Here is a 16,548-nt window from a genome sequence, read left to right as displayed (position 1 = left end):
TTAGCTTGAATAATGGTATCTGATAAATTAAAAGAATGGTATTTTTGCTATGCATAACATGTTTTTTTGAAGAACTATACTAAATGGTTTAGGAGGACTGATATTTGGAGAGAATCCATAAGAAAATAGCATTTATAGCTATGTAGCACCCTCCTAGGTAGGTGCTAGGAAAACCATAAGGGAGGCCCTGTCTGCATATCAGGGGGCCTAATTGTTCAGCTAGGCTGTCATGTGTTCCCAGGTGTGCCTGTTGCGCTTGGGGAGTCTCCCCACTGTGTCCAATGATTGCTCTCATTGGACAGTGGAGGAAACCTGACCAATAGCACCCCAAGGCTTGTATCTACCCCAGAGAGCAGAATCTGCCACAGTGCATCCCGGGAGGGGATATAAGTCTGAGGGGAACACATGACATGGTGTCTTGGGCGGGAAGCAGTGTCCCAGGAGGAGGGTGACAGCTGTCTCTCCTCCTGTCAGCATCAGGAAAGGTGTCCTTGGCGGTTGGCCTAGAGGACAGAAGGTTGAGCTGGGCTGCAGAGAGGGATCCAGTGTGCTTTGGAGCTGCTGGGCAGAGGTTTCCAGGAAAGCAGTGTCGTGAGTACTGTAAACTGCCCAGGGTGTCTACCTAGGATAGGGGACCACTCCAGAAGGTCAGAGGGATCCAGGCAGGAGTCAGATAACCAGGAGGAGGCTTAGAAAGGGGGTACCAGAGTCTAAGCCCTGAAGAGAAGTATGTGTAAAGAGGGCGCTGGTGCAGGCCCTGAAGTGTTAAGCGTTGCAGCAGTATTGCAAGTAGCTACCTCACAGGAATATGTTAAAGGAGCTTCTACAAGGACTTTGTGCCACAAGAAAGTGACAGGAGTCAGTTCAGTGCTAACAAACCACAAGTCAGCGTTCATTAGCACCAACAGGCGTTGGCTGGCATTCAGCCAGTATCAAGTCAGCATCAGCAGGCATTTTTCCACTTGTCCCCCCTAATATTGTGCATAGTTGAGCCATAAGAGTATCCCACTCATCCCTTCTCCCATCCAAGTTCTCAATAAACCTAAAAACCCAAAGATACTGGACTGATTCTTGTCTCAGTGCTCACACTTGGAGAATATGCCTAACTGTGCTGCTGTTGCTATCGGTAACCCTGGCGGACCGATATCCAGCAAAATGGCTGGGAATAATACTACAGCTATAATTCGACTTATCTGATATATCGATTTCAAAGCTGCATGCTGAGCATTTTGTCTCCAGTTTTTTGTATGTAAAACACAGGCAGAGGGCAAATGACTAGTCACTTGTATTACCTCTGGTCTACCTGCAACTGATCTTTAATGACTTACCATGCATTGTTCTGCACTGTGTGTGACTTCCTGATCCTGGAGCTCAGAGATGCTGTGTAAACTTTGCTTTAGGAGGCTGTAAAGAAAAGATTACAACAGATAAACAGGTACAACTTATGTAGGTGGATTTGTTTAATGTTTGTGTATCAGATGAGGCTGCTCACTTCACTGGATATATGTAAATATTTATAATCACGTTAAGTCCTGCCCACCACACAGAATGGGACACAGTGGGGGAAAAGGCTGGGCACAAAGAGATTAGCTGAGACCTATTTAGTAAGTGGGAGTTTGAGAGCCTGGCAGATTGTGTAGTGTTCTCTAGAGAGGTTAAAATTTGCAGACTGAGCAGGGTGAATGTGGAAGACAGTGATTGTGCCCTGGAGACCTGATGTAATCCTGGGAGCCAGTACAGGACTCCATGCTTCAGTAAGCCTAGGGCAGAGCTAGCTAGCTACTGTGCTAGGCTGCTAGAGGAGGAAGAATGCTGTGCTTTCTAGTGCTGTCCCCAGAGAGAATTATTGCTGTAAGTACTGTTGCAGATACTGCCGTATTGCTCTGGGGTGAGTGTAAGCTAAAGAAGCTCTAAGGTCACATGTTGCTGTGCTACTTCTGCAAAGTGTGTTGTTGTGCTGGAAGTTTGTGCTGATCTATCCAGAAGGGACCAAGCTGCTGTTCCATTGCTCTGTGCTTCCAGTGTTCTGCTGTAATTATAGGGTTGAGGACCTTTGAGAATGAGGGGCTGTGACTTAGTCCAGCACCAAACTGCCAAGAATGGTGAGAGATCTCTGGCCTTTGGTTTCTGCTTGGTTTACTTGGTCTCTAAGTGAACCTTACAAATCATTTACAATATTGTACTGCTGTATAACACAAACACTTCTTTTTAAAATATGTTTTTTCTATCTAACTGGAAGACACTGACAATGTATTGTTTTCAAGTAATAAATAGTCAACAATATCATAGGTACATAGTCTGATTTTTGTGTCCCCCGGATTCTTCACATGCAACTTGTTGCTGCTGGCAAATGCCTACATGAGCTTACTAAAATGCAGGGCTTTTTTTCAGTGGGAACGTGGGGGAACGCAGTTCCTGCACCTCCAGCACTGAATGTATGTAATGGCAAGGGGTGCTGGAGCAGAGGTGGTACTTTGTAACAGGGGGCCCATTGTGTGAGGGATCTATTGTTGTTGAGGGATCAATTGTTGCTGGGGTGGGGTTTTTTTTTTGCTAGGGGGACATATTGTTGCTGTGGTGGGATCTATTGTTGCTGGTGGTATCTAGTGTGGCCGGGATTATTTGTTCTGCTTTTTCTGTTATCATTAAGAAATTGCATACAAATTACTTAATTACTTACAAAATGATACTTGGTTCTGTATTCTCTAAAAGGGGTGGTACTGGGAGGTGGGTAGGGGGTGGAACCAAGGGACAGTACTCAAAAGGTAGGTAGGGGGCAGAGACAAAGGGGGTGACTCAAAAAAAAGGGGGGGGGGGTTCCTGCACCTATTCTCTGAGAAAAAAAGCCCTGCTAAAATGTATATGGAAAAGACCCCCACAACCCTTTTGGGGAAAGAATGTGGGGATGAGGGCCTTGTCTCCATCAGCATGGGTACAAGGATGCCTTGCAAGAGGGGGAGGATTTACACACCCTCTTTCCAAGGTACCCTCCCAATATTGAGGGTATGTGGCCTGGTATGGGTTAGGGGGGACCTCATCTGAACCATACCAGGGAGAATCCACAGTGTTTTTTTAATAGTGAGCAGGCTCTACTGGTTAACTGCTGATTGAAATCAATTTAAAAAGGAAAACACAAATGAAAACTTAACTGACTGGCCATTTAATGTGGGAAGGTTAAAATTCTCCTTATATTTTAGGCACTATGCACTTTGTAAGTTAGCCACAAAGGGGAGCCTTCTGCTATTTTCAGATATGGACTTTACAAAGAAGATATTTCAATTTTCATTTTCCCACCCCTCCCTTCCTAGCTATACTGGGCCATGCAGCTCCAAAGTCAGCCATACATGGATCGAAATTCGGCTGGTTCAACAGAAATTGGCCAAATTTTGATCCGTATAAAACAGGAAAAAATCTGCACTAGGTCAAGCAAAGAGAACGAAAAGGTAAGCAGCCACTTAACCAACTATGATACCAGCTGTAAATGATTAATACAAATAAGAAGTGGCGCTAAATCCTAACAGTGCAATCATGAATAATCATATGGTAAATAATGTGGCATGAAAACAACTAAACATGCAGTGAATAAATTATGAGCAAAATATATCATTGAAAAAATCAATCATATGAAAGGGATGTGATGAAATAGGTGCAAAATCCAGTGTTAGGTGAACATCAAAAAGTCCTTTCAATGAAAAAGTAATTTTCAGTATAAAACAAGAGTGTCCATAAAGTGCAAAAAGTGTATAAGTAACGTTGATTGATGAAATCCACCACCAAGCACTCAGCATACGCTTCTTACCAGATAGCATAAACCATAAATTATAATGGTCATAAAAGCACAAAATAACCCGGCATCTGAAATAGGCAGTGGCTGCTCAGCAGCAGCTCCAAATGGGTTGGGAATAAAAAAAAAATGAACAAGCATAGTGAAACCTGCTAACATTTAATTCCTGCATGAGAAGCTTGTTCCTGCATGAGAAGCTTGGGGTGATGAGGGTGGTCTATTACACAATTCCCCTCCAAGCACCCCTGAAAATTGAGACATGGGCTACAAGAGCAATGGAGGGGTGCAGACGCAAAGTTAGCTGGAACCAGAGGCTTAAACTTGAGATAACGTTTCTCTATTAACCAGAAGCACAGTGGTGAGGGTACCCAGAATACACTAAGTCGAGATCAGAGCAAGGACACCAGCCAAGTTTGAAAACAGTTTAGGAAGGCACCAAATTTTTTGCAGGATCCAGGTCAGGAACGAGCTGAGGTTGGCAATGTGAGATACAGAATTGATAGGTAAAATCTTAGTCAAGAGTCCAGGCTAAGGTCAGTATCAGAGGTAAGCAGCAAAGATTGACAGGCAAAGATTATCTAGAAGCAGGTCTGACGAAAGCCTTGTCAATAACAGGGTTAAGCTGGTTCAGGATCAGGGATAACAGTAACTGAAAGACCGTGCAGCCATGAGTCCATACTGGACTCAAGTGAGGTGCTGTGGGTAGCAGTTGTTTGTCATATCCTCTATGTTTTCTCATTAACTCATTGGGCACCAAGTATGGAGTCACATATGAGGCCTACCCCACTTGGGTTCTTCTGGGCTACGTTAGGCACAGTGTACAGGGTCACTTCATTGCACACACATGGGGTACCTTTACTTTGTGCTGTTTCCACCAATGCCCAGTGCAAGGCTGAGGTTGTACACCATGTACATTGCACTGCACTGTTCTCCAGTTAACTCTCGGTTGCCTGTGACAATATACACCTTTACAATAATTTAAATTTTGGAGTGACATGCTGAGCCAGTGTCCACAACCCCCTGTCCAGCGTTTTCCACTACTACTTCCAAGTAGCGTAGTGGGCCCCCGCCATGCACCCTGCGTGGGCTCCACACATGCACTTAACTCAACTCTCAAACTTCCATACCTCTGGCGGAAGTAGTGCCGACAACATCTCCCTCGCTGCTAGAGGCAGTGCCACCTATAACAGGTACACGCTATCGACAGAATGCTTGGTTATCTTCCATTATTCTTGATGACTACTTATGTCTTCACACCACTTCACTCCATACTGATGTCTTAGTACCCTAATGTGTTAAGACCCACTAGGTGAACTATATGTGTGCAGGTTATTTATGATACACCTCTTTAACAAGTTCCGACCAGGCAGGGACACGATTTCAATACTTTTACTTTGTAAAAGTGTAAAAAAATTGACATTTCACAGTCCAACTGGTAAGGCATGATACTTTCCTAGTTCCAAAACTATAGCTTTAGGCTTGTGTGCTGCCCTGGCACACCTGGGAAAAGTTTAGTCCAATAGTCACAGTCCTTCAGAGGCATATCTCCAGCACTGGTGCCTTCAGGGCAAATCCCAAGTTAAAGCCTCTACAAGCAGGTCATGACAAGCGACATTCTCCTACTCCTGCAGGTCTCTTTGTCAGTTTCCATCCCTAACGAGCCTCAAAGCCCACAGTTGCGCTGGTACTCTCTGGACTTCCCTCCACCTCTTCTCCATTCTCCTTCTCCTCCTCTGTGTGCCAGACCACTGACCCGCCAAAAAGACCAAGGAAGCAGCATAAGAATAATCAAATAAGAGTGTCTGTTACACTGAGGACATATTGTTTCAGGTTAGCAATTTTATGCTCCTTCACTGGGTTGGAGGTGTCTATTTGTTATTGAACATTTCTCCTGTAGGCGTCAGAATAACCCCAAAGGAAAAGACTTCTTGTGTCCCTACAGTGAGTACAAAAATTAACTTTTTCAGTTTTGGATAGATTAGGGACTGCGTATAATTAATTTTTTGCTTTCTTTGTCCAGTTAGGGTGATTTCCCTTCACTTCCTGTCCCATAAATGCAACAGGAAGTGTAAGAAAATCTGTATACTGTGAGGCGAATTCCCTTTCTAGACAGTCGCCCCCAGAACAGTTGTCCTCATTAAAAGATACAGACAGGGTTTGCAATCCTTTCCTACTCTATATAAAATAAAAAAATTTTGGTTTTACATAAACTTTTAACTTGTTCATTGTAAAGTTATAATTTCAAAAACGTGTTTGGTGGGCACAACAGACTATTCAGTGGAATGCATGAAGAGGCAACGGCAGAGCAGACAGTAACAAGCAAGTAAGTGTTTGCTAATAAATGTAAGCACTGATGTAACTACTTTACAACGCAGCCACTGACAGAAGACAAACATTAAAGAAACATGTTTCAACATAAAGATTTCCATTACAGCTACTTCAACAGAGAAGTGTGATTACATGTGTGCAAGTATATAAAGCAAGAGTGATGCTATCATAGGACATTTAAACATAGAAATAATATTATAATATAATTACATTTGAAAGTATAGAAGAATTGGGGATATCTTTTTAAGCATTAGACACATTATAATTGCATTTTCCCTTATTTGCCACTAAAGTCTACTTAATTTTATTTAAGTCCAAAATAGAAAAATTTAGCAACATTGAGAAAAAAAAAATGTATGACATCACGAAAAAAGCATCTTCTTCAGCTCTCTTCCATAGAAAATATTGGATTATCTATCTATAAATATATTTGATTAGAATCACCTTATTCAATACATGTAAAAATGAAGAGGCGCTGCTTTAGAAACAAGTATATGCAATGAGAATCAAATTTTTGTAGTTACCAAAAGATTTTTAAAGTCCATTGATGGACATAGGAATGCTAAAATAATCGAGTTATACTGCTGCTTCCAGAAATATGGGACACTAGCAAATAGAAAAATACTATAAGTCAGCTCCAGTATAACCTCTCCTCTACCCAGCATGCCAATTGTTTTCGTGCAAGCAGTACAAAGGACCAGAAAAACACAGAGGGGTGGGATTTTTGGCAAGTACTAAAAAATGGATTTTTGTAAAATCTTACCGTAAAATCCTTTTCTCTTAAGCTCATTGACAGACGTAGTCCTCGTTGATTAATAACAACTCGGGTTATACTGCCCTCTACAGGAGTAGGACTAGACAGGAAAGAAAACATTCTGGCCACACCTTAGGGGCAGTCCCAGAGGGTATATCCTCTCTCTCTCTGCTACAGCAAATCAGTTATGTCACAAAGCAGTGTTTAGAGAATTTAACCCAACCCAACTCAAAAACAGAGGGGCGGGTACTACGTCTGTCAATGAGCTTAAGAGAAAAGGATTTTACGGTAAGATTTTACAAAAATCCATTTTTCTCTGTCGCTCATTGACAGACGTAGTCCTCGTTGATTAATAACAACTCGGGACGTCCCAAAGCAGTACCACAAATGAGGGGTGGGAAAATGGAAATCAAACTCCAATCTAGAAGGCCCAACCGGTGCCAACTAGAAGTTTTAAAGGCTCATCAATCACACGATGAGACTCAACTGAAATTCCAACGGAAAAAAACCCTCGAGGTAGACCACCGGTCTCCTCAAATTGCGGCCTGCAAAACCTTGCGGCCAAATGAGGCATCCGCCGATGCCATCACATCAACTTTATAAAATTTCGTAAAGGTATGTACCGACAACCAGGTGGCCGCCTTGCACACCTGGACCACTGACGCCTGATGACGGTAGTGCCAGGAAGTACTGAGCTTTCGAGTGGAGTGCGCCTTAACAGGGAACGGAGGATTCCGACCCTTAATAGAATAAGCCTGTACCACTGTCTGTCTAATCCATTTGGAGATAGTCGCGGCAGATGCAGGCAACCCCTTTCTGGGGCCATCCGTGATCACAAAAAGTGAATCCGTCTTACGGAATGTTTCCGTAGCCTTCAGGTATACCCTGATTGCCCGAACCACATCCAAGGAATGCAACGCATATTCCCGAGGATGATTGGGCTGAGGACACAAGGAAGGTAGCACAATATCTTCATTCAGATGAAAGTCTGAAACCACCTTAGGAAGAAAGGATGGCTTTGGATGAAGAACTACCTTATCCCTATGAACCACTAGATATGGGGAATGGCATGATAATGCAGCCAGTTCTGACACCCTGCGTGCAGAAGTGATAGCCACCAAGAAGGCCACCTTCTGGGATAATGTAAGCAAGGGAATCTCCCTGATATTTTCAAAGGGAGGTTTCTGCAGAACCGACAAAACCAAATTAAGATCCCAAGGTGGTAAGGGCGCGCGGACTGGCGGAGCCAAGTGCCGCACCCCCTGGATGAAATTCCGCACCAAGGAATGAGTAGCCAAAGACTTCTGAAAGAAGATTGCTAATGCTGAAACCTGACCCTTGATGGTGCTCAAGGATAGTTTCTGCTCAACCCCCTTTTGCAGAAAAGCCAAGATTCGGGTCACTGAATAGGTACGTGGGGGAAATCCCAAAGATTCACACTACGCAATATAAGTCTTCCATGTGCGATAATAGACTTTGCTGGAAGTCGCTTTCCTTGCTTTAATTAGAGTAGGAATAACTGAAGCTGACAACCCTCTGCCCTTCAGTACCTGGGTCTCAATGGCCAGGCCATTAAAACCAGCGACTGTAAAGCATGATGGAAGATCGGTCCTTGAGACCGCAGATCCTACCTGAGAGGAGGTCTCCAAGGAGCGTTCGCGACTAGCATGTCCAAGTCGGCCTGACCGGCCTGACGAGGCTAGCCTAGAATTTCCAGGATAACTGGAGTTCCCTCCATCTCTATCCTGCGGAGAAATCTCAGCAGCAACTTGAGAGGGGGGAAGACGTATAGTAGCTGATACTGCCTTTATAGGCCGTTCAGCGCGTCTGCTGCGTCCGCTAGAGGATCGCGGGCGCGCGTTACCAACCTCCGCGCCTTCCTGTTGAGCCGATATGCCAACAGATCCACCTCCGGGATACTCTGATGAAGACACAGATGGTGAAATCATTGGTGATCGACCTAAGTCATCACCCTGATATTGTCTGACTGGATCCGAACCAGGCTGCCCTAGAGCTGCTTGGTCCAGGCAATCCGACAAAGTCTGATCGCTCTCTGTTCCCACACATTTATCAGAAACCTGATTCTTATCAGGAGTGATGATTTCTCCTGGTTGAGCATTAGAGACCAAAGTCACCAGACTAGAGGCTCCTTGGTCTGTTTGCTCAACCGGATCCGATTCCTGTAGGGAACTGAGACTAATCTTTGGAAAAGGTAAAGAAAATGATCTGTTCAGGAAACGGGAACTACCGCTCCCTGTAGCACCTAAATGTTGGAAGGAAAGAATCGCACCGATAGCAGTGATCGATACTCGATCTTGTGTCCTGATCGTATGATCTCCTGAACCCCTTAACCCCTAAATTTTTTTTACCAAACATATGTAGCAGAAAACAAATTGGCCAAAAATGTTAAAAAATTTAGATTTTTACATTTTTTTTGGGGGGGAATTTCATTTAAAAAAAATGTGAAAAATATTGTTATTTTTGCAAAATTTACGCTCTTTTTTTGTTTATAGCGCAAAAAGTAAAAATCGCACAGGTGATCAAATACCACCAAAAGAAAGCTCTGTTTGTGGGAAAAAAAGCACGTCAAATTCGTTTAGGTACAGCATCGCACGACCGTGCAATTGTCCGTTAAAGTCAAGCAGTAAAAAATCGCAAAAAACCCCCTGGTCAGGAAGGGGGTAAAATCTTCCGGGGCTTAAGTGGTTAAAAATAATTTAGATCTCTTCCTCAGGAAGCAGAATATACAGGACTAAAGGAATCGTTAGAGAATAAAAATCACACACATACACACACTTGGGTTGAACTGGATGGACCTGTTACGAACTATGTAAATATGTACCAATTGTGCAGGGACAGTTACAATAAGGACAAGACTGATTGCTCTGGCTGGTTGTGTGCTGCCTCTGACATCCCTACAGCCCTAGTAATGGCCTACGTTGGCTATGTAGAATTTTGCCCTGTGTAGACTTTACATTGCATGTCAAACAGACTGATGCATTGGCTTACCTTTTTCAAATGTTTTCAACTTGCAAATGTTGTTTAATCATTTAAATATTTGTTGTGATTTACATCATCTACTGTAGTCTTTCCCAACCATTTTAACATGAAGAAACCCTCAAAATAATTTTCGGATCTCAACTAGTCAGTGGGAGAGGGTCCCCATTACACAGTTGAACGAATGATCAGTTGAAAGAATGCTCCTTATATTGGCGGAAACTGGGAATAGCGGTAAACTGACTGTTTGGTACAAACCTAGGTTCGGACTGAGAAATTGGGGATTTTAATTTTGTATTAAAGGACATGACAAACATTTTGGTGTCTTTATTTCTAAGATATATATATATATATATATATATATATATATATATACAGTAAAACCTTGGATTGCGAGCATAATTCGTTTCGGAAACATGCTTGTAATCCAAAGCACTCTTATATCAAAGCGAATTTCCCCATAAGAAATAATGGAAACTCAGATGATTCGTTCCACAACCCTTTATTCATAAGTCCTTCAGTTTATAGTCCATATAAAAAGATTATAGCATTGCAATAGGTTGTGTAACCATAAAATGTCCATCCACAAATAGCCGCTTCCATAAGGGGATTAGAAGCAAAATCCAGCAGGAGCTACAGAGTATCAAAGAGAAGAGAGGCACCTCTAAGTGTAGCAATATGGTTAAAATTGAATGAAGGTACAACATTTAGCAACTCACATGGTTGATGAATAAAACAGGCACATCTAAGTATGCAGGCATCCGGGGTAAAGCTGTCCACATAGACTATCTTCTGCACCGCCGGCTGCCAGTCTGTAATCCTGACCGGGAAGACCACCCTGCAGTAAAGCGATCTGAAAGCGAGGGGCAGCATGGAAGGGATGACATAGATGTCGGTGCGGAGGATGGTCTAAAGTTATTTTTACTAAATGTTGTACCTTCATTAAATGTAACCATATTGCTACACTTCGAGGCGCCTCTCTTCTCTTTTATACTTAGCTGTAACTTGAGACTACTTGTATATCAAGACATCGCTTGTATATCAAGTCAAAATTTATTTGAAAATTTTGCTTGTCTTGCAAAGCGCTCTTAAACCAAGTTACTCTCAAACCAAGGTTTTACTGTATATATATATATATATATATATATATTTTTTTTTTTGAATGAGTAGGAATACTATGTACCCAATGCTCATTCATGTAGGGGAAGGCAGTATCTGAGGGACCCCTTATTAATAAAGGGGGCTTCTAGATTACGATAAAACCCCACCCAAAGACCCACAGAACAACTGACCAGGATTGTGGGGAAGAACCCAATGTTCTCAGCAACACTGGGGCAAGGTGCTTTCCATAGGGGGCCCCCACTGGCAAGGTATTACTCCCATGTTGAGGGCTTGTGTCCTGGTATAGCTTAGGGAGGAAAAAGGGAACATTCAGATGCTTGGATTAAGGGTCTATCATTGGTTTTTAAGGGCTTTCATGCTTTTTTTTTTAACTTTGAAAATCCCTCCTTATTGCCTTACCTTTACATAGGCTATCCCCTCTTGAGTCCATCATAAATGCAGCTGTGCTCATCCACCTTACCAACCATTCAGTGTCTGTAACTCCTCTCTGTCAATCCCTCCACTGGCTTCCTTTCACCCAATGAATTCAAGTCAAAATACTAGCAGAAACTTACAAAGCCATCCAAAACTTGGCCCCCTGCTACATCATTAACCTAGTCTCAAAATACCAACCTAATCATTCCCTTCATTCCTCCCAAGACCTCTTGCTCTCTAGCTCCCTCATCAACTCCTCCCATGCTCGCTCCAGGACTTTTCATGAGTCTCTCCTATCCTTTGGAAATCCCTACCCAAATCTGTCCGACTATCTCCTACTCTGTTTTCTTTTTAACGATCCCTGTAAACCTATCCTGCCCCTACCCAACAACTGAACTTTTATTTTCTCCATTATCTCAACCCCCACAGCTATTACCGTTTGTATAACTTGACCCTCCCTCCTAGATTGTATGTAATGTAATGAGCAGGGCCCTCTGATTCCCACTGTATTGAATTGTATTGTAACTGTATTGTCTGCCCTCATGTTGTAAAATGTTGCGCAAACTTTTGTCGCTATATAGATCCTGTATAATAATAATTTTGCATAGAGATCCTCCTTAAGTACCACAAAGACCCCTCCAAAGCCCCCCCCCCCCCCCAAATACATAGCAGTGCCTTGCAGGGGTCTGTGGGTTTTTTTTTTTAGAAGTCAGCAAAGAAATGTAATTTGCCTGCAATTTTAAACCCTTTTTTCCTTTTTAACCCCTCGCTGACTGCCCCACATACATTTATTGTGGGACGGCAGCTCCTGTGTGCAGAATCATGTACAGGTATGTGATTCTGCATTTCTGGGTCTCGGGCGAACACATGCTCTGCCGGCAACCTGTTTCTGGACACAGCAGGAGCCAATCAGCAGGTCCCGCCAATCGTTCCCGAGAGAGGCAGAACGGCAGTCTGCCTTTGTAAACAACGCAGATCGTCATTCTGTGACAAGGGAAGATCACGATTCTGTGTTTCTGCTAAGCAGGAACATGGATCTCTGTCTTCCCACAGTTATGAAGTCCTCCCTAGGAACACATTCAACCCTTTGATTGCCCTTGATGTTAACCCCTTCCCTGACAGTGTCATTAGTACAGTGACAGTGCATATTTTTAACACTGATCACTGTATTGGTGTCACTGGTCTCCAAATGAGTGTCAAAAAGTGTCACTTAGGGGTTTAATTACTAAAGCTAGAGAGGGCAAAATTAGTCACAATTCTGCAGAGAAACCAATCACCTTTCAGGTTTTATTGCTCGAGCTTAAATAAACAAGCTGAGATTAGAAGCTGATCGGTTTCTCTGCAGAATTGTGACTCACTTTGCACTCTCTAGCTTTAGTAAATAAACCCCTTAGTGTCAGATTTGTCCGCCACGATGTCACAGTCCTGCTTAAAGTCGCTGATCATCGCCAGTACTAGTGAAAAAATAAATAAATAAACATTCCATAAAAATATCCCATAGTTTGTAGTCGCTATAACTTGTGCGTAAACCAATCAATATACGCATGTTGGGAATTTTTTTTCCAAAAACATGTAGCAGAATACATATTGGCCTTAATTGATGAAGAAATTCAATTTTTTTAATTTTTTTATTTATAGCGCAAATAAAAACCGCAGAGGTGATCAAACAGAAACAAAAGAAAGCTCTATTTGTGGGAAAAAAAGGACATAAATTTTATTTGGGTACAGTGTTGCATGACTCTGCAATTGTCAGTTAAAATAACAAAGTGTCATATAGCAAAAAATGACCTGGTTATGAAGGTTGTGGGGGGGAACCTTCCAGAGCTGAAGGGATTAAATCATGCAGCAGTTTCTGTACATCATAAGATACACCCCATTCACAGGTGGTATTGTGGCACTCACAGGCGTGTTATTTAATCACTTTTAATGTTTCACTTAAAGCAGTCGTTCTCAACTCCGGGCCTCGGGGCCACTAACAGGCCAGGTTTGCAAGATAACTGAAATACATCACAGGTGATATAATTTGCTGCTCAGTGATTGCAGTATTCTAGTCTGCATCTCTCCCAAGGTAATACCTAAAATCTTGCCTGTTAGTGGGTCCTGAGGACAGGAGTTGAGAACCCCTGACTTAACCTCTTGCCGACCGCCCACCGCAGTATTACTGCGGCAGGGCGGCTCGGCTGCGCAAAATCCTGTAGATCTATGTGATTTTGTGCATAAGGTCTCAAGGGCGTGTGCGCACCGCAGGAGCCGCGTTCCTGTTGTGTTTAGACACAGTGGGAGGCGGGCCGTGGGAGGAGTGGAGGCAATTGCCGCCGGCCTCCCGTGATTGTCAGTGAAACTAACAGAAGACCCGCCTGCTTATGTAAACAAAGCAAGCGAGTCTTCTGTCAGACAGACAGGGAGAGATCAGGAGTTTCAGCTAAGCTGACACCCCGATCTCTCTGTGCCTGTCACAGAACCATTCCCCCACACAGTCAGTAATCACATTTAGGCATACATTAACCCCTTTGATTACCCCCAGTGTTAACCCCTTCCCTGCTAGTGTCATTTATACAGTAAAAGTGCATAATATTTAACAATGATTACTGTATTAATGTCACTGGTCCCCAAAAAGTGTCAAAAATGTCAGTTAGGGGCCAGATCTAACCGCCGCAATGTCGCAGTCCCGCTAGAAAATGCTGATCGCCGCCATTACTAATAAAAACAAAAAAATAAATAAAAATTCCAAAAATCTATACCGTAGTTTGTAAATGCTATAAGGCCCCTTTCACACCGTCTGTTTTGTCTGCGGACTCCGTTTTTCTCAGCGGGGGATCGAACCGCCGATCCCCCGCTGAGCAGGCGGATGGCAGCTCTGTCTCCGCACTGTGTGCGGAGAAAGAGCTTTCAGGTCCCCGATGTCCTCTATGGGGGAATCAGATAAGAATATACCGCCTGTCCGTTCTCATCCGATCCCATCCGATCCGCCAGATGGATGGAAAATAGGGTTTCTATCCGTCCGGATTTGATGGACAAGATCGGATCGGATGTCAGCAGACATGTCTCCGCTGACATACGCTGCCCCATAGAGATGCATGGGGCATTCGTTCAGATCTGCCTAAAAAACTGACAGCCAGATCTGAATGGCCCGCATGTGTGAAAGGGGCTTAACTTTTGTACAAACCAAATAAAATACGCTTTTTGGGACTTTTTTTTACCAAAAATATGTAGGAGAATACAAATTTGCCTAAACTGATAAAAAATTTTGATTTTTTACATTTTTTTATTGGGAATGTTTTATAGCAGAAAGTAAAAAATATGGCTTTTTTCAAAACTGTCGCTCTCTTTGTTTATAGCGCAAATACCACCAAAAGAAAGCTCTATTTGTGGGAAAAAAAGGACATCAATTGTTTTTGGGTACAGCATCGCACGACCGCTCAATTTTTCGTTAAAGTAACCCAGTGCCGAATCGCAAAAAATGGCCTCATCATTAAGGAGGTAAAACCTTCCAAAGCTGAAGTGGTTAAAGCATTAAAAATATAACTGCTCCTAGCCTGATTTATTTTACATTTTTTTTCTCTTAGTACATGTTCCCCAGGGCAGTGTGGGAATTTTACAATTCTGAAAACTTATTTAAGAGACTTTTTTGGGATCACAGCTGTAATACGTAATCCAGAACGAAACTAGCTGTTCAAGATGAGGTAACACTGACACTGACTTTCACATTGCTCCTTCCTTGGGAGGTACAATGCTAGCCAGCTGCTTAAAGTCTGTTTTTAGTAAATAGGATGACATGCTCAAAGGGCTGAAATCTATTTCAATAAATATCTGTTGCCAGAAATGCAAAATACAAATTGAAACAGAAGAGTACAATGTAAGTGGCAGCAATAAATATCTGAAATGTAGGAAGATCAGCCAGGGTTGCAGACTTTTGTATATTTTGTGCCAAAGTTTCGACCCAGATCTGTAAAAGGTCTGTAAGCTGTACATAAATACACGGTACACACCCATGCATCCTCCTCCTGTCTGATTTCCTAGTGACTACACTTTGTTTGGGAATATTTGACAGTGCTTGTATGGTGGAGAGAACATTGATGAGAGGCTGGGGTGAGGTGTGGGAGGGCTGGGAGTGCCTGCCTTTTTCTCCAGGCTCTTAGAGCCATCTGAGCCAGCTGCACACTGGCAGCTCACCACCCTGCATCTACAATCCCAGCACTGCTGGAAAGGACATCAGTCTTCCCTGGGAAAATCATTGCACCCATAGGATTTAAACATGATTTTTCTCCTTGGATTCTGCTTTTGTGTTTCCACTTCCATGGGAGATAACAGGGCTGAAATGACTGACAACAACTTAATAGAGTTTTCATTAGTAAATGGCATAGAGGAAAAAGTGAGTACTCCGTGCTTTGCTATTTCTTATCTTAATTTTTATCATGAGATGTAAAGACATGTTATTATAGGCGCACCTTTATTGACATGAACATTCAGTCAATCATTTAATTTGACTAAACCAATCAAATCAAATAAAAAAAATCACAAACCAAAGACCCGCTGATCAATTTGGAAACTCTTGATTGATTTTGACTCATTGATCAGCTATGGCAGACTTTTTTCAATTTCCTTTGATCACCCAAATAAAAAATTCTGTGAGTGTGTTGCAAAACCAGATACAATGCAGAGTAATAATACAATGGATTTTAATTATTTGTTACATTTATTACTTAAAGATCATTTTTTGGATTTATATTTTTAGCTGATCACAAGTGTGGAATAATACTGTAAGATATTTTAATTGATGATTAACAGCTTGTTTGTAATTGCTTATACCAAGATCAATTGCACATCACTATGTGTATGGCAACCAGTAAAGTTTAGTTTATTACCTGGCCAACCAATAATGAAAAGGTAAGGACTGGAGCTGAAATTAAAATGTCGGTTTTAAGGTGTTATACAATGGATCATAACTGTGTTATCCACTCATCAAATTACTTTGTTTCCTAAGGTGATATATTTTATGATGGTAACTATTGGGAGGTGATGTTGGAAGTGGTCATTGCACAGACTTGTATGTGCTTATGTAACAGTCATGATTCATTAGAAGGAAGGAATGAATGCAGAATAATGTATTCTTTGCCGTGTGCTCTGTTCGTGTTTTACTTAGATTAAG

At 42.4% G+C, this 16,548-nt stretch overlaps 1 protein-coding gene across 1 annotated transcript in view; it reads left to right on the top strand.

Moving 5' to 3' along the window:
- Positions 1 to 15,478: 15,478 nt before the first annotated feature.
- Positions 15,479 to 16,548, top strand: part of ITIH5 (inter-alpha-trypsin inhibitor heavy chain 5) — a 106,948-nt gene continuing 105,878 nt past the window's right edge. The window contains exon 1 of the mRNA XM_082254061.1: positions 15,479 to 15,771. Within this exon, the coding sequence (XP_082110187.1) occupies positions 15,655 to 15,771 (117 nt within the window). The 5' untranslated portion in view covers positions 15,479 to 15,654. The remainder of the gene's footprint in view (positions 15,772 to 16,548) is intronic.

This window comes from Pelophylax lessonae (assembly GCF_965119305.1).
Source record: "Pelophylax lessonae genome assembly, chromosome: 4".
NCBI lineage: Eukaryota > Metazoa > Chordata > Amphibia > Anura > Ranidae > Pelophylax > Pelophylax lessonae.
Note: the sequence above shows the minus strand (reverse complement) of the source record. Positions and strands in the feature narration are given on the sequence as shown.